Source organism: Panthera pardus, unplaced genomic scaffold, assembly GCF_024362965.1.
Source record: "Panthera pardus isolate Hobbes unplaced genomic scaffold, ASM2436296v1 HiC_scaffold_3, whole genome shotgun sequence".
Lineage (NCBI taxonomy): Eukaryota > Metazoa > Chordata > Mammalia > Carnivora > Felidae > Panthera > Panthera pardus.
Window position 1 is genome coordinate 57,933,900 of NW_026526876.1, and position 21,698 is coordinate 57,955,597.

A 21,698-nucleotide genomic window follows, 5' to 3' on the forward strand; every position below is an offset into this window, starting at 1 on the left:
GCCAACTCTCCCAATCCATCTCCTCTCAGATGCAGCTGACAACAGCAGCCACAGGACAAAAGTCACAAGGTCAGGGAGGGAACTTTCACTGTGGTGCACGGAACAAGCCCCTTCATCTGACTTAAAGACCCAAGAACCTTAGGGCTACCATGAAGTTAATTCAGCTCGGAGGCAGACAGACGCAGGCACTGGGAGCAACCTCAGTGGTGTTGGCTTTTAAACTTCAGGATGGGGGCTGGAAGGGGGCTGCAGCCCAGAAATGCTGGTCTGAGACTCAGGAAGGTACCTGCTCTGGGGCACTGGGAGGCTATGACCCGGCCTTGCTTGGCTTCTAGCCTTGGAGGAACTGTCCATGGTACGTGCTGGATGGCGCAGAGGATGGAGGGGATCGCTACTCCTTCCTAGATCAACTCCTGTTCCCCAACTTCACCACTGGGCTGGGCTAAGCTGGCCCTGGTACAGGCTCCAGGGAGAATGTACTTCCTGCCTTTACGGCCTTCCTTGTCCCAGCTAACATTCCCAAGGTTTTTCTTTCAGAGAAATACACCCCTGCCGCTGACAAGGTGGCGACTGGAGCATTAGTGCTGGGGCAGGGCTGACCTGAGCACCCAGCTCAGGACTAAGTCCCTCCCCACGCCCTGGCCACACATTCCTTTGAGTTGGCATAATCGGGGTGGAGTATGGCAGATTGATTAGTTACCAGTCTGATGAGGGAGTTGATGCCAACGGGACCCCTGCTGCTCCTCCCAAGCCTCCAGTCTGCCCCAGGGGTGGGAGTCAATTCTACTGCCCCTGTTCCAAGGCCACCCCCAGTTCCTGTGCCTCTTGCCCAACCCCAGGAACTGTGGGCAGGAAGACCTCGGGCCCCCAGGTCCCCAGGACCAGCAGACAGACAGGAGAAGGGAGTGCAGGGCTGCAGGGGAAGGTGGAGCACGCAGCAGGTGACGCTGTAGCAGAGGCCTCATTAATCACCTCTCCAGCCCCCAGCTCTGCAGTGGCGAGACCATATTAGATTTTAAATTGGAAAGCAGAGAACATGGCAGTTAGCCGGGAGCTCCCTCTACCCTGGGCCCCTGGTCACAGCCTCAAGGGAGGGAAAGTGCAGTAGGAAGAAGAGAAGAGAGCTGGCCCACCACAGTCCAAAGCCCTGTCCCCCTCCCTCCCACATACCCAGAGCCAGAGGGACTGTCCAGGTCACATGGCCCTGCAAAGGGCCAGGATAAAGTCCAAGAAGGGGCAGAGTGAAAAGGAGGGAGCATAGCAGCCACCTTGGGGAGAAGTACATCCCTTCTGGGAGTTAGTGCCTTTTGGGGCTTGAGGACTGTATGAAGCCAGGTTCCAGGGTGTGGCATCCGTGAGCTAGGACAAATGGTAATGACTTGTGGCCCGTGCATGTGTTTGGACCTGCATGCACACGTTCATGTATACCCACAGACCCACATGCTCATACAGGCACACACACGTGCTCACAGGAAGCAGCAACTCAGTGTGGTAGAAATTTTGAGCCCAGGCTGTGGAACAGGCAGACCCAGTTCAAACCCAACCCCTTATTTGCCACTTCCTTCCTGTATGCACTAGGATGATTTACTTTGCCTCTCAGCCTCAGTTCCTTCATATGTAAAGTGGAAAATATTGATTCCAAGCACGAAAAGCTGCTTCTCTGGGTGGAAGGCAGCTCTCTAGGAGGTCCATGCCTGACCCAGTAACTATGGACGCCCTGCCATGGCTTCAAGCTGCCCTGGGGCTGCCCCAAGAGCCTTGAGGAGTGGCAGGCCAGGCTCTCTGCCTCCTGTGCTCCTGACTGAGCAGTGAGGTTGCTGGCAAGTCAACAAACACAGCAGGCATTGTCATGAGACATTCACACACCCTGATCCCATCCTGAGCCAAATCACGTGAGGCCAAGCATTCCTGGCTTTCTGCCACCCACAAAGCCCTCCTAAATTGGCTCTGCCTGAGCTCCCCAAATTGCTCATTGAACACCCACCCCTCAGAACACCAGTGCTCAGCCAAGGTTGGGAAGCCAACATCATCAGTGGGTGGCACTCATCCTCCCTAAGGGGTAAGTGATGACAGGCCAATTCTCCTGAGCCTTTATGGAAAATCTAAAGAAGGCCCATGGCTTCTCTCCCCGCCCAACCCCAGACTCAAACAAGAGGAGCAGATACTGCCACGCATGCCGTCTTAAGTCTTCTGCAGGACGCCTGTTCCAGGCTCTTCCCTTCTGAAAGGCGGTGAATCCTGCAGGAGATAAGGTCAGGTATGAGCTACACTTTCCATCATGGTAGGACTAACCCCACATTGGCTATTTACATGTAAATTTATTAACATGACATAAAATTTGAAATTCAGTTTCTCGGGGCGCCTGGGTGGCTTAGTCGGTTAAGCGGCCGACTTCAGCTCAGGTCATGATCTCACGGTCCGTGAGTTCGAGCCCCGCGTCGGGCTCTGCACTGACAGCTCAGAGCCTGGGGCCTGTTTCGGATTCTGTGTCTCCCTCTCTCTGACCCTCCCCCGTTCATGCTCTGTCTCTCTCTGTCTCAAAAATAAATAAACGTTAAAAAAATAATAATAAATAAATAAAATTCAGTTTCTCAGTCTCCTAAGCCACATTTCAAGTGCTCCATAGCCACATGTGGCTACCGGCTACCATACTGGACACACAGATGCAAAATGTTGCCCTCATCACAAAAAGTTCTGTGAGATAGCACTGTTCCAGGGCTGGACAACCACTGGGTTTGAATCTGTTACACTCAAATTAGTAATCTTGGGGGAACTGTGCTCCCTGGGTCCCAGTTTCTCCATCTATCAAATGGAATACTAAAAGTCCGTGTCTTGTAGAGTGTTCATGGGAATTGAAGGAGTTGATTCTGGTAAAGCACTTAGAATGACGCCGGGCATGTGGCAAGTTCTCAGTCAACAGTAGCGTTTCCTATTTATATAAGCAAAGTCCTTTTTAGCTCACTGGATCCTGGTAGGTGAGAGCTGGCAGGGCCCTCAGATACTTTTCTCATCTTGCTGGTGGGGAAATGGAGGCTTGTGTTCAAGAAGTGATTTGTGCAGGGGAACCCAGCCTGTCAGGGGCTGCACCAGGACCAGGTGGGCAGCCTCCTGGCTGTTGGCCATTACCTACCCCCACCCATGCTCTCACCATCTGGCAAGAAGATCCCAACCCTGAGATGCCAAAGCCCAGGGTTATCTACCACCCCAACCCGGGACGGAGGGAGACAAAGTTGCCCCTGCTAGCTCAGGAAGTAGTGAACTCTCTGTCCCTGGAGGTATGCCCACAGACAGTAGACAGCCCCAGAAGTTTTGGAGAGTTTACTCCTTTATTTTTTTTAAGAGAGAGAGAAAGAGCGAGCAGGGGAGAGGGACAGAGGAGGGGAAGAGAGAGAGAGGGATAGAGAGAGAGAGAATCCCAAGCAGGCCCCACGTTCAGCACAGAGCCCAACGCAGGGCTTAGTCCCATGACCATGAGATCATGACCTGAGCCAAAATCAAGAATCAGGCACGTAACTGACTGAGCCACCAGGCGACCCCAGAGAGTTTACTCTGCAGAGCAGTTGGGCAAAGTGATCTCCGAGCCCCAACATCCTGAGTACCAGCCCTATCCCCCGTTTCCTGTGTGACCTGGGAAAGCCCTCTGGACTCAGTTTCCTCCTGCAAAAATGAGGGAGGGATGAGATGTTCACCAAGGCTACATGGGCTCAGATTCTCGGATCCAGCGACTTCCTTGCCTGGAACCTGGCCAGGAGGAGATGCTCCCATTCATATTTGTACTCCAGATTTTCCTGGACTGCCAGGGGTTGACCAAGAGAGGGCAGTAAGAAGGTGTGATGGGGGAAGGGGAGTCAGTAGCAGAGAAAAAGAGGAGATAGTCTGGAACTGGGGGACCCACTGGCCTGTGCCGGCAGGCACTCTTTATCAATTGCCAGTTGGGGCTGTGCTGGGGAACTGCCAAGGGCTGGCTGCCCATCTTCTCCCTGTAGGACCCACCCCGGCCCGCCTCTGCCCTCCCCTGCCCACCCCTGCTGGACAAGGGCCAGGTGCTTTGGGGAGAAGGGAGGCTTCCAAGTGTGCAAACAGGCAGAGTCCTTGAGCCCACCCTGCACTGTGCCAAGCACCAAGGGTCAGCATTTGTGGGCAGAGATATGGGAAGAGAGATGCCTCATGCTGGATCCTTGCCCACAGACACAAGCAGTACCGGGAGTGCCTGCAGGAGGTCAGAGGAGAGAGCCATTGTCATCCACTGGGCCAGCAGAAATGGCTCCCCAGAAGAAGGATAGGAGCTGGGCCTAGTAGAACGGGGAGGGTTTGAAGAGACAAAGGCATAGTGAGCAAATGGGGCAGAATGGGGAAGGCACCTGTTCTGGCAGAGATGGTCCTTTTGAGTGTATTTCTGTGCCCACTTCAACCACTGCCCCTGCAGGACAGTTCCTTCCCCATACCCTGAGCTGCAGGGCTCCAGGTACGACTGCCCTAGGACAGTGGGGCCAGGCTGCTGGGGAGATGGTCAAGGAGGCCCCAGATGCTTCAGCCAAGGGCCAAAGAAAACAGTGGACAGAGCTGAGCTATGGAGCTGTCCAGTTCTGGGTTCTAGTCCCAGGCTTGCCACTCATTAGCTGTGTGCCCTTGAACAAGTTACTCAACCATTCTGGACCTGGATGTCTTCCTCTCTGGGATAACGACCCAAACGTCCTTAGAGTAAGGGGAGGATGAGACCGACACATGAAGGTGCTGATTGCATAGTGGGCACACAGGGAGCACGGACTAATAGCGTTACCTGCCCCAGCTGCCTGGCTCCAGACCACAGGAGACAGAATGTGTCCATTCAGGCTCTGCCGCATCTCCTGGGTGACCTTGGAGAAGGCACACCCTAGTTCTGGGCCTCAGTTGCCCCATTTGTCATATGGTGCTTATATTGCCTTTCCTGTTAATGTAAGTAGTCGAATAGCAACAAACCTACCTCAGATGCGGGGATACTGTGCTGTAATTACTACAGTAACACATGGAATCAGAAGCTCTAGAACTGGACCCCAGGCCTCAGGGGCCTCAGGGGCCAGTTAGACTCTAGCTGGGACCTCTCATTTCAGGGGGCAGGTCTGGGCTCAGTGGTCCTATGGAGACCAGGCTCTGGCTGGGGAGGGCGGGGGGAGGGTAGGCACTCTCACTCCCAGGACCCCTCTCCCCTCCCTTGGGCTCTGGGATAATGAGGTCTACAGGGGCCAGGCCCTTACTAATCCCCTATTAAAACTTGAAAGGGGCCAGGGAACCTCCAGAATAAACTCATTAACTTTTATGGGATAATAAATGTATCCCATTAAATTCTCATTCTTATGCTGGGCCAGCTTAACCTCCAGAACCCAGAGGGGTGGGCTCCCTGCCCACTGTATCCCCAGGCTCCCCCTATACCCACCTGCTGTCATGCTCCCCCCAACACCAGCTGAGAGCTGGTGCTACCACAACCTAGGGATCAAGGCTGACCTCATCTTAGAACTCTGGGTACCCCTCCCTGTGCTGGCCTTGGCCTTGTCCTTGGGAGGCCAGCAGCTGTGGCCCTGAAGGGGGAATGCCTGGTACCTCTGCAGAGACTATCAGAGTGACCGGGGGCCCCTTCTGCCCTTGCAGAGGCTGAGGCGGGGCTGGCAGCTGTGAGCATAGGCCTGTCTCTAGGTGGCCCTCACCAAACCCAGATGTCCCCACTCCACAGATGGAGAAACAGAGACCCTAATGGGCAGCCCCCTGCCCAGGTCGCACAGCTAGTGAGGCACAGATTTGGGACTGGAACCTGAGGTTTTCTGGCTGTCTCGTGCAGAAAGATTTACAGAAACACTAGCACCAAATGGGGCAGCCCAGCTGTCCCTGAGGCAGCATCTGAAGGCTGTTGTCCCGAGCAGCAGGTCCCCCAGGTGGGGCCACTGCATAATGACCCCAATCCTTCACCACTGCCTCCACACAGACCGATTCCAGCTCCACAGCCCTCCAGCACTGTGAACCCTTGGCAGCCTCCTGGACCTCCGTGAGCCTCAGTTTCCCCATCTATAAGACAGGGACAATAACACCTATCTAGTTGGATGCGATGAAGAAAAGTCCCCAGTCTTCATGGCTTCCTCCAGAGGCTAGACAACCCACCCCTCCTTCCAATCCAGGCCTGCGGGGGCGGGGGCAGCATTGAGCACCGGGCTCTTGTCTGTAACCTCACCAAGCTGGGCCCCCGGGGAGGAGGGGGCAGGACCGGCGCGCTTTCCTAGGCTGCCCAGTCTGGGCCTCCAGCGGGGGTGGGAGGGAGGCCTCCATTCCCAAGAGGGGCCACCGGGGGGGGCTGCGCCGGCCGGGAGGCGGGAGCGGGAGAGAATCCACCGGGGAGGCATCCTGAATGGCTCATTAGTGCCGATGAAAGCCTTTTTTCATTTCGTCTAAATACTTTAAACAGGGCTCCCTCCGATGTCTATTTGCATAGCTTAAGAGCTAATGCTGGGGGAGGGCCCAGGCGACGGCGGGGCCACACCGGGGGGGGGGGGCTGCCGGGAAGCTCCGGCCTCATCTGCGCGGGGGAGGGGGTTGCGCGGAGGGGACGGGTCTTTCCCGGACCCAGCCCTCTTGGAAGAAGTGGCCCCCGGCCCTCCCTCCCTACTGGAGGAGAGGAGAGAGGAGCAGCCCCGGGAGGGCATCCTTGTGTCGGGGCAGCGGGGGGAAGCACACAGGTGGGGATCATGGGGGACCTGTCCACCAACGACATGCAGGCCTAGAGGTAGCTGCCCTTTGCATGCTGGAATATCCTCATTTAACAGATGACGATGCTGACGTGCTCGGGGTCACACACACCGCCACACAACAGGGAACATGTTCCCTCAGAGAGGAGAGCCCGTGTCCAGGGCCATCTCCTCCCCACCCCAGGCCTGCCTCAATGTTGCCCTGGCAGTTGTGGGCGGGGGCTGCCCAGCCTCTGCGGTGTGGCCTCTCCCTCAGTGCCTCCCTTGAGAAACTACAGTTTAGAGCACCAAGTCTCATAAAACCCCTCCCAAGTGCCCGTTTTACACCTGAGGACACAAAAACCCTGAGAGGCAACTTGCCTGGGCTCCTGGGAAGGGGGCCCACGTGGCAGAGCTGACCCTTGAACCCAGGTATGTGGGACTCTGGCCGCGCCCAGAGAAACCGTGTTATTGTTTCTGGTTTGGGCCCCAGATTCAGAGGCGCTTGGGGCACCGGGTGGGTGCTCCCTGAGTTCCAGGCAGAAGGCTTCCTGAGGGTCCAGACCAGGCTCCGGATGCCAGAAATTCTGGCCCTAGCTCTACCTGCAAACTGCACCAGACCTTGGACAAGTCCATTATCTCTCCGAGCCTTAGTTTCCTCACCTGACTAGAGGCTTCTCCACTGGATAGCTCGGCTCTCCTGTGAGGCAGGCTAGTATCACGGGAAGACTAAGGCTTTGAAGCCAGATCAGCATAGCTTGATCCCAGCTCCACCACTGTGCCACTGGGCAGGTCCTCACCCCTCCCCTCTAGGCTTCAGCTTCTTTATAATTCCCCTCTCACGGAGTTGTAGTATCAATTAAATAATACAAGATCTGGGAACAGCCTGACTCAGTGACTGGAAGACAGTAGGCACCTGATGAGACTGAGCATCTGGGGTCCTGACACCCCCTTTCACCATCCCCTGCCTCACATTCTCTCCCTCTGTCAGTCTCTGCACCTCTGAACTCAGCCCAGGCAGAAAACCCCAGGAACCTGGTGGCAGGAAGGACAGGTCACAGGGCCTCGGGCTTCCATCAGAGTCAACCAGGATATGGGGAGATGCCCTCTCCCCAGAAATGGCTTGTCTCCCAGAAATGTTATCTTACCCTCTCTGACAGTGGGTAGCACCCTCCGGGACCAAGTGGCAGCTGATTACAGAATCAATTTGCTCGTTTGATATGCTATCTCGATCCCATTTAACCAAGTGCTCAGTCCCCCCAGATAACACAATCAGTGCAATCGACAGTGACGGGAGGTGCCCATTAGCTCCGCTCCATTGCCTGGTACCCACCTGGCAGCCAGCGGGAGGAGCTGGGTCCGCTATGGTCCCTTCCTGAGTTAAAGGATCTCCTTGTCCTCCCTCTCCCAGTCAAGAATCCCACAGGTACCTGCCCTGGGAGCCACGGGCCACATGTCTTATCGGGCAATCCTGGAAGGGGACACTGGTCTTCAGTCTACGTGATGAGAAAGGGTCCCGTTCCTTGTGCCATGTTAAGATCAGTCTCGGCTCACCTGGCAAAGACTGTGTGGCATCTGGGAGGTGGGCAAAGAGAGTAGCCCTGTCCTGGCATGTCACAAGCACTGCCTGGCCCCTCCGTTAGTGACTCAAATGAAAGACACAGGGCACTGGCCGACCATCTGCTCTGGGGGTATGGGCCTGGCTGGGCATTGAGGTTGGGCATTGTGTCGTCAATGTCTGGCACGGAATGCCAAAGCACAGATGAGCTGCTTTAGTGGGCATCTCAGGAGATAAGGGTTGGTCCTGTTTTCTCAGGGTCTCGGGGCACCAAGGCCCCTCTGACCCAGAACCATGGAGAGCCCTCTGACCTGCCCCTACCTCTTCCACCCCGTCTCCTCCCTCCTCCCATTTGTCTGACACATCAGAGCTGCTATGGGCTCCTGAACAGAATGTAGGCCATCTGCCACTTCCTCACGCCTGCCAATCCGTGGGGTGGGTGTGAGCCTGTGGAATGACAACCCCACCATCAGACATTCAGAGGAACCAACCTTCTCCTCGCAAACTGTTAACTCGCTCTGGCTGTGTTTCCCTTCAAGTGCTCATGCAGCCATTTTGAGAGCTGTTAGAACCAGAATATCCTCCTGGCCTTCTCGGAACTGGCAGAATTCTATATGAGCTGAATCTGGAGCCAGCATCCATTGACCTTTTCCTGGCAGTTAAGGATCTGGAGAGCTTAGTGGCCCACAAGCAGAATATGCATCATCTGTCCAGCTCTGTGGTTCAAAAAGTCAAAATAATCAATAGCAGAGCAACCTGTACCTCAAACCAGCAAGAGCAAATGAGTTTCCTCTTCCGCAGCCTTTCGAATTGATTAGTAGTGGCTGCCTGGATAACTGTGTCGAGAAGGATTCTGAAGTCCCATGCGGCTCAGCAAGGAATACTCCAAACTGGCTAACAATGTCTGCCATGGATTGGGGCTAAGCATTCTATCCCTGCTTTAGACCCTGCCCTAGATAGTCCTGGCTAGTATCATAGGAAAGATCACGGGAATTTAGAGACACATATCAAATGAGGAAAAGAAGTAATATCATCTCAGTTAATCCCCCAAATAAACCCCATTTTACAGATGAGTAGACTAAGTTGCAGAGAGTTTAGGTTATTTGCCTGAGGTCAACAGCCTCAAAGCAGAATGGATTTGGGGTTTGAAGCCACATATGCTTTACTCTAGCTCTTGGCTCTTCCTACTCTGTTCACATCACTGTTCTAAAAGGATCCAAAAAAAAAAAAAAAAGACGAAAGAAACGATTTTTTGAGAAGTGAGAGAAATAGGACCAAATGGGACCCTAACAAAGATGCTATGTACCCGTGAGGGAATCTAAAACAAAACCCCAAATATATGAAGCATTTCCTGAAACTAATGACTAGCAGCTTCACTGAGAACGGAAAATGAACTTGACAGCCCTATAATCTCAGGTGGAAAAGTCACTGTGGTGGGGGGATCGGACTCTTGCTAAGGGTTTTACCTCAGGTCTTCAACTGACTGGTGTGTGACCCGGAGCAAGCCACTTCCTTTCTTTTTTTGTTTTCTTTTTTAATGTGTATTATTTTTAAGACACACACACACACACACACACACACACACACACAGAATGAGCGGGAGGGGGCGGGCAGAGAGAGAGGGAGACACAGAATCCAAAGCAGGCTCCAGGCTCCGAGCTGTCAGCACGGAGCCCGACGCGGGGCTCGAACTCACGAACCGTGAGATCATGACCTGAGCCGAAGTCAGATGCTCAACCCAGACGCCCCCACTTCCTTTCTTTGGCCTGTTTCCTCACCTACAAAATGAAGGCCCCAATTAGGAATGGCAAATACGTATTTGTCCTGTCGGTCTGAGTTATCAAGGCTGGTTGCCGGGCATCTTGTGTTGAGAAGGAGTCTGAGGCCAAATCTGAGAACGGCAGAAAATAGTGTAACCGCGTCCACCTCTGGTGTCGGAGGGGAAACGAGGGGACATCACATATCTCAAGGCTGTCACGTGAGATATGTGATGTCCCCTCATTTCCAGCTCTCAAACTCCGTAGCTCCTGGTTCTGGACATCGAACACACTCCCCAAGTCTCTCCATCAACAGAGAAATAGATCTCCTGCTGTGTGGACTGGGGGTGACGCTGTTCACGGTGGGGCAGGGGGGCACCTCTGATGATTCGTTATTATTTCAGGACTCTCCTCAGAGACCCCAACCACGGGGGAAGGGCAGGCCCCAGGCATCGAGGAGACGGATGGGGAACTGACAGTGGCCCCCACACCTGAGCAGCCGGAGCGAGGCGTCCATTTCGTCACAACAGCCCCTACCCTGAAACTGCTCAACCACCACCCGCTGCTCGAGGAATTCCTACAAGAAGGGCTAGAGGGGGGCGAGGCAGGGCTGAGGCCGGTGCTGCCCTTCCAGCCGGACCCACCTACACCATTCACCCCGAGTCCCCTTCCCCGCCTGGCCAACCAGGACAGCCGCCCTGTCTTCACCAGCCCCACTCCGGCCATGGCCGCGGCACCCACTCAGCCCCAGTCCAGAGAAAGACCCTGGAGCCTGGAGTCAGAGGCTCCTGTGCTTCGTATCACAGCTCCCCTGCCTCCAGTGCCCACCCCAGGCCCAGGGGAAAGGCCCAGTACTACACCCCCTAGCAGAGCATGGACTCCAACCCAGGAGGGTCCTGGAGACATGGGCAGGCCATGGGCTCCAGAGGTTGGGCCCCAGACCACGGGACTTGGGATGGAGGGAACTATCGCCACATCTACAGCTTCAGGGGATGATGAGGAGACCACCGCCACCATCATCACCACCACCATCACCACCGTCCAGCCACCAGGTCAGCTGCTCGCTGGCTTGCAGATCTAGAAATGGGGATCGGGGAAATGCGGGGCCCCCGCGTTCCTCTGTCTCTGTCACTGTGCCATCCTGCCTTGCCCTTTGGCACCAAGGGCCAGCACGTAGGAGGCATGTGGATGGGAACCAGATAGACCTGGGTTCAAACCCTGATTGGAAGCAACTACAACAGACCCTAGGAATTTTGCTGAACCTCTCTGAGCCTCCTCTGTTAAATAGTGGTAAGAAGACGGACCTCAGTGAGCCTTTGTGAGAACTGAGCTAAGATTGCACATAGTAGGTGCTCAAGAAAAGGTGGTCCCTTCTTTCAACAGGGGAATAGACGTCCCAAGAGGCGGGCTTCACCACACACACACACACACACACACACACACACACTGATCAGCCTTGGTTGAACCAACTTCACCAGAGCTGGGCTTAGCCTTTTGTTTCCTCCTGCCTCCCAGGCCCTTGTAGCTGGAATTTCTCAGGCCCAGAGGGCTCTTTGGACTCCCCCATGGCCCCCAGCTCACCTATTGATGTCGGCCTGGACTGTTTCTACTACATCTCCGTCTACCCTGGCTACGGCGTAGAAATCAAGGTAAGCAGCCTGGATCTGGCGGAGACAAATCTGGGGCTGGTGTATTATCTTTCCAGAAAGGTGCTGGCTATCGGGGGAGGTGGGGATGCTCAGGGGCATCAGTTGGAGGGGGGCCTAGAGCCAGGGCTGGACCCAAAACTTGGCCAGTTTCTGCCCTATGCACCAGGGACTAAAGAGCTACTGTGCCCGACCAGTAATGCCTTAGGTTGAAAGGGGCTGCAGGAGGGGCAGGCGAGCCCATGCTCTTCTCCAGGAGCTCAGAAGAGCTTGAGGAGGGGCTCTACCCTTGGAGGGGCAGGGGATTGGGTGAGTCTCTGAATTTATGTGACTGAGTAGCAAGAACTCAGGGCTGTGTGGTTGGGCTCGAGAGAGCCATGCAGCGTCAATGACTCTCTCATTCACTCACTCATGCCTTCAGCAAATACTCCCTGAGCAGCTCCTCTGGCCAGGTCCTGTGCTGACTCGGGTGCAGAGGTGAGGGAGACAGACGTGGTGCACCGTCAGCTGGTGGGCGAGTCAGACCCACAGTCCCAGCCTCCTGCCACCTGCCTTTTCTGGGCCATCTCATCCCTCCCTTGGATGAAGACTCTTTTAATCCTCAAACCTGAGCCCTCAGGTCCTCAAGGATATCCCATAGGCTCTTCCACCCCCATGCACCTCAAACCCAACTCTTCCCTCTTGCTCCCCCAAACCTGCATACCGCACCACTCCTGACCTTAGAGATGGACCCTAACCCATCAGAAACATGGAACAGGGCCACCACTGTGCAAGGTGGATGGCACCTGGAACCAGGCTGCAGGTCAGCCTGGCCCTTCTTTCTCCCTCATCTCTGGGTCCTGTCTACCCCTGTGCACATTCTGTCATAACATTCCCCAAAACTCAGATCTGCCTGCTTCTCCCCTCCATCCCCACAACCACCACATGGTCCAGCCTCCATCATCCTTCCCCCAGATGATGCAGTGGCTGCCTCACTGGTCACCCCACTCATGATTGCCCCCACTGTCCTCCACCTCCACTGTAGTCATTTATTTTAATGTTTATTTATTTTGAGAGAGAGAGAGAGAGAGAGAGAGAGGGCACCTGTACATGCGTGGTGGGGTTAAAGAGAGAGGGAGAGAGAGAATCCCAAACAGGCTCCATGATGTCTCCACAGAGCCCGATGAGGGGCTTGATCTCACAGACCATGAGATCATGACCTGAGTTGAAAGCAAGTGTTGGACGCTTAACAAATTGAGCCACTTAGGCGCCCCTGTAGTCATCTTTATTTTGTTTTATTATTTTATTTTGTTTTATTTTATTTTATTTTATTTTATTTTATTTTATTTTATTTTATTTTAATTTTAGTAAGCTCTTATGCCCAATGTGGGGCTTGAACTCACGACCCTGAGATCAAGAGTCACATGCTTTTCCAACTGAGCCAGCCAGCGCCCTCCACTGCAGTAGTGTTTCCCATATGAAATCAATCCTCCCCCACCACACCTCCCCAGGGGCCTCTGAATCATGGCCAGTCCCTCTGACCCATGTCTAGCCACTTCCTCCCTCATTGTCCACTGCCCCTTTGCACTAAGCAACATGCAGCTAACTGGGTGGGCCAAGCCCGCTTTCCTCACAAGCCCCGACTGGATGTGCTCGTCCCTCTGCCCAGAAGAGTCATCCTACTGTCCCCTCCCAGGACTCACCCTTGGTGTCACTTTCTCTGTGAATTCTCTCCCAACGCCTTGTCCTGTGGGCCTGTTTATAGCTAGCCAGCTCCCCAACTAGACCGTGAGCTTCTTGAGGGGTACCTTGGAGTATAGGGCCCGCCATGGGGTCTCCATGGACTGACTGACTGGACAGATGGATGGAGGAAGGAAGGAATGTGGTGACATTGGCCTGAGTCTGGAGACAGAATGGAGGTGGAGAGAGGCATTCAGCCTAGGTGAGGGAACCAGGCAGGTGACTGAGGAGCACAGAGAAGGGGGCAGAGGAGTCCAGGAAACAGGGCGGTGCTGCTTGCTCCCAGCTCCTGGCCTGCTCCCCACACATCCCAAAGCCTCTGGATCTGGGCCGGCTACACCTGTCCTGGAGATGTCAGGTCCAGGTCTCCGAGCTAGGGCCGGAGTGGCGGGGGGAGGGGCCCCTCTCCCACCACTGGTGGGTCCCTCCCCTCCTTTCTGTAACTGTTTGCTCCTGCTCTGCCAAGCCGTGTGCCCCTCGCTCTGGGCTGACTGGGAGGGTAATTAGGAGAAGCCACCACCACCCCCCTGAGCCATTAGCACTCAGTGCCGCTTAATTAAGGTAATTAATGTAAAATCATCACCTAATGAGAGGTGGCACCGGCTGTGGCTCACCGGGTGGAAGGCGCCAGCTGCAGGTGTGGGAAAGGGGATGGGAAGGGGCAGATGCCAGGCTGGGTGCCCTCCTGCAGGCCTGAGCTGGCTGCGCTTGCCCCCTGAGCCTACCGTCCCCACTGAAGCCCACTGGGCCAGGCTAGGCCCAGTCCTGGTACTCTCCACCAGGAGCAAGACGCCGGCTTTGCCTGCCCCCGGCCATGCCACGGCCCGGGCACGAGCCCCACCCTAGACGCCCACCCCCCCCCCCCCCCCCCCCGCCGCCATATAAGCCCTGTGTCTGTTGTCTGGTGCTGCCACATTTTTTTTTTTATCAGAATGCAAAAGCTGTTACCAGGCAACCTTGAGATGAAGCCCTGCCACAGCCCTGGATCGCTGTGTGGAAATGTGGCAGGCAGGTACTGGCTGCCTCACCACCTCTACCTCACCACCATGGGGCAGAGTCCTTGGGGACCCTGTTGGCCCCGGTGGTCTGACTTAGAGTCTGAGGCCACGGCAGGAAGGGCCAGGAAGGAAGGGGCAGAATCAGCCAGGGCTGAAGCGAGAGTTAAGGTCCGTCTCCTTCCAGGGCCAGTTCTGGCAACCTCTACCCCTGTCTGGTCCTCCTTGCCACACCACGCAGGTGGCTTTGGAACCTGAAGAATTACGGATACTGCAGACCAGTACCCATGGAGAGTGGGAAACACTGAGGCTAGCAAGGACAGGGAATTGCCCAAGTCACTCAGTTAATCAGTAACTAATGTGGTTTGGTGAATGAATCCGTTCTCCAAATGTAAACTGAGCAATTACCGTGTGCCAGACCCTGTGCTGGTGTTAGACACAGTTCCTGGGGGAGACAGAAGTCCTAAACAGAAAGCTCGGTGCCGTCGGGATGGAGTGGGAAGCGCAGGGGACTGTGGGAATGCCAGGATGGGGCACGCTTCATCGGCCTGGAGGGCCGGAGAAGGATTTCTGGAGGCAATGAGACCTGCTCTGGGGCCTGACAGATGAGAGGTCAGCAGACAAGCCTGGGCTGAGAAGCAGCGGGTATGGCAGACTGGCCGTTTGAAGGTTGCCAGGCAGTTTGGGACAGGTGACTTTATTGCACAGGAACAGAAGGTGAACTTAGGGGCTTCTGGGTTGCACTCCTGCCAGGCGCTAGGCCTGAAATCAGGGCTCTTCTGCCCAGGGCAGTAGGGGATGAAATGGGTGAGGCAGCCGGAAGGCCTAGAGGGTGCCTGTGGCTCCTTGAGACTGGGGAAAGGCTTGTGGCTTCTCTCCATTGTGGGTAAGTCCCTGCCTGCCCCTCCATGAATTCACAGGGATGGCTCAGGGTAGGTAGAAGGGATGGAATCCAGGCAGGAGGGATGAGAGAAACCGTGAGAGGAGAAGAGCATGTTAAGGACCCACAAGTCACATCCCTGACACCATGCTGAGCCCCTGCCATGTGACCACAACCCTGGCTAAAGTCCGGGGCCCCAGACAAGACCCTTTGCATGAGGAACAGCCTCACGGGTTCCAGAATCCCTAACGCCCCAGCTCTTCATGTCTTGGACCACAGCCCCTCATCACCCTGCCTCCCTCCCTTCGGGGTCCTGCAGCTATGGGTGAGGCTGGACGTCTGAGCCGCCCACAGGAAGGAGACAGGCCAGGCCCTCCGTAATCAGAGGAGGTTGTCCTGTGTCAGCTGGGGTCAGGCACTGGGCTAGGCTCTTTCTGGTGAGACCCAGAGAAGCCCCTTCAGGATGGCCCATGGGGGTCCCATCCCTTCTCCGGGCAGCCGGTCTCCCCCGAGGGCTCCAGGCCTTTCTGGGCCTGGCGTGTGCCTCTCATTGCACTTGGCATTCCAAGAGCCTTCCCACTGCCAGCCTCCATCTTGGTTTGGCTGTTCTCTGTACCATCTGGAGCCTGGGCACAGCTGCTCATAGTCCCTACCCTCGTGCCCCAGGTGGCTGCACTGGAACACAGCTCTCCCGTGCCAGGTCAGCTGCCAGTATGATAGCCGGAACACTGGGACCAGGCCTGATGTGGACACCAGTAGGGTAGCCAGTCAACCTTCGGCCCAGGAGGTTTCTGGGCAACCTCCTCTTTTCTGGCTCCTGGAAGGCTAATCTGAGGGGAGTTTCAGGGGCACAGGCAGGTCTAGCCCCACGGGTTTAGGCCATTCTCCCCATCCCCAAGGCAGACTCAAGCTCATAAGAGCTTGTGAACAGGCATCAGTTCTGACAAGAGCACAGAGGCTGTCATGTGGGACTGGGGCTCCAGTCCCGCCTCTGCAGCCCATCTCTTGGTACCTGAGCAGAGCCCCTGGCCTTTTCTGGACTGGTTTCCCTCTCTGTAAAAGGAGATGCACCAAATGATACAGAAGGGCCCTCCCAGCCAGTCCTTCTGAGCAGGTCTCCTTTTTTGGGTTCAGGAATTTCCCTCATAAGCCAGACTGGACAGTAGCCCCTCAAGCACTTGACCTGCTTCCTGCTTCCTCACAGCTGTAGAGCCTGAGCCAGAGAGAGGGCGGCTCCCAGGTCCAGTGCCTCCTAGGCAGAGCCTGGCAGACCTGAGGCTAAGGGTCTTTTGGTGACAGCTGTCACCATGGCAAGAGCCATGGTCTTACCAGGGTAGGGCCCAGATCTCCCCAGGAAAGGGGAAGAGGACTAAGCTGTGCTTGTTCTGTGCTAAGCCCCTTACAGGTAGGATCTAACTTAATCCTTACAGCCCTATCAGGTTGGTACAGCCATCCCATTTCACACACGAAACTGGGGTTCACAAAGGTCACGTGACCTGCCCAAGGCCCTTTCAAGTGGTCAGTGATGGAGCCAGGGTTTGATTCCAGGACTTAAGAGCACCTGTTCTTCCCCCGGCCCAGGCGATTGGGCAGGTGTGGTGAATCTAAAAAGGGAGTTCAGCTGGGGACTGTTGGTGGGGGGCTCTACCCAATCCCTTTTCTCAACTCAGCCCTGCCTGCTCCTGCAAGACACCCACCTCGAATTCCTCCAGTTTGGGAGCAGGGCCTGGGGCGCTGTGCATGAAGACAAAGCACTGGACCAGGAATCGGAGGTCCTGGCCTGGAGTCCTGGCTTTGCTTTGGATTTACTGGGTGACCCAAAGAGGAAGTCTCAACATCTCTGATTACAAGATTCCCTTATCTATAGAGTGGAGGTAAACGCAATCTGCTCTGCCTCCCTTGTTGAGATTTTGTGAGATCTGAGAGGATAATGGATGTGCAAAAGCTTTGAAAATGGTAAAGGGTCTCATGGGAAAAATTGTGATTATCATAATATTGTTTGGAGTGGAGAGGCACAGGGATGGGTGGAGCACGAGAGTGTGGGGGAGCACATGAGTGTGGGGGAGCACATGGGTGTAGGGGAGCACGTGGGTGTGGGGAGCATGAGGGTGTGGGGGAGCACGTGGGTGTGGGGAGCACGTGGGCGTGGGGAGCACGAGGGTGTGGGGGAGCACGTGGGTGTGAGGGCACCCGTGTGCCAGGCCAAGTGTTCGAGGAGGTTGTGTGCATCAACTTGGGTCTATGTCAGAGTATATGCATGGGTGTTGGTGACCAGGAGGGTTTAGTGGAGCAGGGCCTGTGGCCAACTTCTGGGGGCTGAGGGCTCAGGTGCCAGGGGTGGGGCTCACACACCAGAATCATCCTTGAGCCCACCCGCCTGTGCAGGGTTTTACTTGGGGGATGGTGGCACCATCCCATCTATGAATCATACCATCAGGGCATGTTCTGGAGACCCGACTGGCGGCTTCCATGGGGACAGACAGGCCAGTCAAGGCTGATGGTCTGGGGTTGGCAGAGCACAACCTAAATCCTCCCTACCTCCCATTCAGGAGAGAGTCAGCCTCCTCAAAGAGGCTGTATTTCCTCCTTGAACTGACCCCATGGTCTGCTGGAAGCCGGGCAGTGCTAGACAGGGTCCTGGGGGAACTGTCCTCGCCTCCCTCAGCTCTATTTCCCCCCTGCTTGGCCCCCAGCTCCCACTCTTGTCACCGGCTAGGGGTGTGGGAAGACAGCCCTTGTGAGCAGAGCTGACATTTCAATCTGTCTCCCAAGCTCTTCAGATGCCTGCAAATTGCATCAAGACTTCATCACCCTCCTTGTCCAACACTCAGCCCTGTCTGGCCCCTGTCAGGCCTGGCCTTCAAACAAGTGACAAATTACATTGCAGCCACTGCAGCAGGCCTGCAAGTGGGTGCTGGGAACCCAAGGGACCAGGGCTGCACAGACAGCCTCTCGCGGAGAACAGGGTGCCCTCTGGATGTGAGCCCTGGGCAACCCAGGCCCACTCCCTTCTGTGATCTCATGGCAACCCTCACTGCCAAGCTGGGCTGAAAGCCAGGCTGGCTGGAGCGGGCTATGCCTTCTCTTGATCAGAGGGGGCCAGGGCCCTCAGTTCCCAGTTTTCCCAGTTTTACCCCGGGCTTCGGGGGTGGGGTCGAAGGATGGCTATTGAGAACATAAATCTCAACATCTTGGAAAAAGCCAGATCTGACCAAGACCCACCCCACACTAAACCCGGTGGGCCTGGGGTCTGGGAATACAGATGTATGGACACCTGGATGTCTGGATGGCTTTCTGCAGGTAACACCACCATGAGGTGGGGAGGGAAGGAATTGCCTTTGCCTCCAGCAAAGCAAGATTCTGCTACTTAACGCTTTTTGTGACCTTTTGCTGAGTTCCTTAGCCTCTCTGAGCCTACGTTTACTTACGGGGGATCTGACCACCTACCTTATGGAAGTGTGGTGAGAATGAAATCCTATCTATAAACAGAACGAGGCTGGACACATTGTAGGTGCTCCATAAACGGTCATTGTTATCGTGGGGCTGCCTCCGCTGGTGGCAAAACAGCGGGGTCAGGAGCTGGAAGCTGTAGGTCAAGGGACGTTTACGGGAACTAGGAAAAAGGCTACGTTCATTTCCCTGCAGCGATGTCCTCCCTTCCTCCTCCTCCCCAGGACCTCTCAGACCCGCCTGCTCCACGCTCTCCCTGAGCCTGCAATCCCTCCGTTCCCCCCTAGAGGATTCCTGCTGCATGCATTCAGCGCCACTTAAATCGGAATTATATGCTGCCTGGCGTCTCTCGATAATTACAGATTCCACGTGTGTGAGTCTTGTTTGCCCAACTCTAGAATCACAGAATCTCCAAGTTTGAAGGGACCTCATCCAGCCTCTGCCTGCAGCAGCAATTCCCTGAGGAATGTCCCCGGCAGATGGTCAGGCAGCCTCCACCCGAACGAACGTGCCCTGTAAGAGAGCGCCCCGCGGAGAGGCAACACTGCCGGCCCAGCACCCCGCCTTGAGCCTTCTTTTTGGCCCCAAAGACCCACTAGGTCTTTTCTCCCAGACAGAGGAGTCCCCGGGGCACATCTGTCCTTGGCACCCACAGTCTGAGGGGCCCAGAGCGTGACTGTCTCCTTGGATCCGGCTGGGCTTGGCATCCATCATCCTCTGTGCTTCTCAGCTCACAGGGATCTGGCGAGGAATGTACCTCCCCTTGTCCACACAGTCACTCTCTCCACACAGATTTATTGCAACTGGCCTTTGAAGAGGGCATTGTGACCCCGAACGCCACCCTGGGCTCTAATGGAGAGGTACAGAGAGGTGGGGAGGCCCTGAGGCAAAGGAATGGACTGGCCTGGCTTGGGAGGCAGAGGGTGGTGGTCCTGAGATCTGAAAGAATGACCAGCTTCAGCAGCAGGGCAAGAAGAGAGGGCATTCCCTGCGCAGGGTCCTGCGTATACAAATGTCCAGAGGGGCGGGGGGGAGGTGTAGCCTCTGCTCGCAGTGCCGGTAAGCGAGGCTGGCAAAGCCACTGGGGCCAACTGTGAGCTGGGAGGTTTGGACCTTGTCCTCTGGGCAGTCTGAGGTCGCGAACAGGGTAGGAGAGAGACATAATCTGATCTGAGCCAGCCAGGACCCAGAGATGAGCTGGGGATGGGAGGGGGCAAGGCCATTCTCCAGGTGAGAAAAAATGTGCCGGAGGTGATCAGAGCTAAGGGATAGAGAGAAAGGGCCAACTGGGACATATGGGAAGGAACAGATCTCTGGGCTCCTTGTACCAGGCCACACTGCCACTTCCCCTCTGGGCAGTCTATTGCTGTCCAATCCTTGTTTGACTGAATGAAGGCATGGAGCCCAGAAGGATGATCCAGGGATTGAGGGCCTGAGGATTGGGGTGGTGGCAGAGAGGCCTGGGACAATCAGAGGGAAGACTGGAAAAAGAGGCCCAGAGGAGCACCTGGGCGACTCAGTCAGTTGGGCGTCCGACTCTCGACCTCGCAATTCGTGAGTTCGAGCCCCGCGTCGGGCTCCACGGATAGCACAGAGCCTGCTCGGGATCCCTTCTCTCCCCTCTCTCCGCCCCTCCCTGACCCCCTCTAACAAAATAAATAAACATTTTTAAAAAAGAGAGAGAGGCCCAGAGAAGAGACACTGATGACTGAGAAGTGCAGGCTCACAGCGTAAGGCCTGGCTGCACAGACCGCAGGGGCCAAGTTGGGCAGGGCCCCGAGGGCCACGGCAAGGCATCAGGACTAGATAGTGGGGGTTTTGCGGGCTCCACGGAGCGCCACCAGAGGATTTCAGCAAGGAAGCGCTACGACGGGCCACAGGTTGGAGCTGTTAGCTGGCTGCAGTTCAGGAAGTATTGATGCAGAGGGAGGAGTGGGTGAAGCCCTGCAGGCAGAGAGGCGGCCGCAGTGATCCCAGTGAGTAATAGTTGTGAGGAGCTGGGAAGTGGCAGGGGGATGAAGAGTAATAAGAAAATTGGGGTCCAACAGACAGGATTGAATGACTGATCGGATGCAGAGTATAAGGGAGGAGGCCAGATGCCAGTTTCTAACTTGGGCATGCACATGGACGGTGAGGGAAGCTGCTGGCTGGGTGTGGGGTGGCTCAGTGTGGGGCAGGCTGGATGTGGGGTCCAGCAGGGGGTGTCCAGGGGAAGCTGGGCACATGGATCTGATGCTTAAGACCTCACATGGCTGGCCGGGCCCTTGGACACCTATCTAGTTCAACATACCTACTCCACCCCACTTTACAGAAGAGAAAACTGAGCCCAGAGAAGTGAAGGGATAGGAAGCAGCAGGTGTCCTGGTGTCATTGAAAACCTTTGGAGATGGGGCGCCTGGGTGGCACAGTCTGTTAAGCTTCTGACTCTTGATTTCGACTCAGGTCATGATCCCAGGATCGTGGGATGGAGCCCCGCATCAGACTCTGCACTGAGCATGGAACTTGCTTGGGATTCTCTCTCTTTGTCTCTCTCTCTCTCTCTCTCTCTCTCTGCCCCTCTCCCCCATTCACACATGTTCTCTCTCTCTCAAATTAAAAAAAAGAAAAGAGGGGTGCCTGGGTGGCTCAGTCAGTTAAGCATCTGACTTCGGCTCAGGTCATGATCTCACGGTTCGTGAGTTCGAGCCCCGCGTCGGGCTCTGTGCTGACGGCTCAGAGCCTGGAGCCTGCTTCGGATTCTGTGTCTCCCTCTCTCTCTGCCCCTCCGCCGCTCACACTCTGTCTCTCTCACACACAAATAAATAAACATTAAAAAAATTATATAAAAAAAAAAGAAAGGAAAGGAAAAGAAAAAGAAAAGCTTTGGAGACAGAAAGACATGCTTACAAATTCCAATTCTGCTAATAATATTTATGTGACCTTGGGTATGAACTTCAGATCCCGGCTCACGGGGTTACCGGGAAGTGAAATGAGCTTCTCCTGCACTCGAGAGCCTAGTTCGGGG

General features: G+C 55.5%; 1 protein-coding gene across 4 annotated transcripts in view; it reads left to right on the forward strand.

Moving 5' to 3' along the window:
• SEZ6 (seizure related 6 homolog) overlaps nucleotides 1-21,698 on the forward strand; it is a 46,156-nt gene that overhangs the window by 11,075 nt on the left and 13,383 nt on the right. For all 4 annotated transcript variants that reach the window (XM_053892754.1, XM_053892752.1, XM_053892753.1 and 1 more), the window contains exons 2-3: nucleotides 10,409-11,056; nucleotides 11,520-11,653. In XM_053892754.1, coding sequence (XP_053748729.1) covers nucleotides 10,409-11,056; nucleotides 11,520-11,653 — 782 coding nt within the window. The remainder of the gene's footprint in view (nucleotides 1-10,408; nucleotides 11,057-11,519; nucleotides 11,654-21,698) is intronic.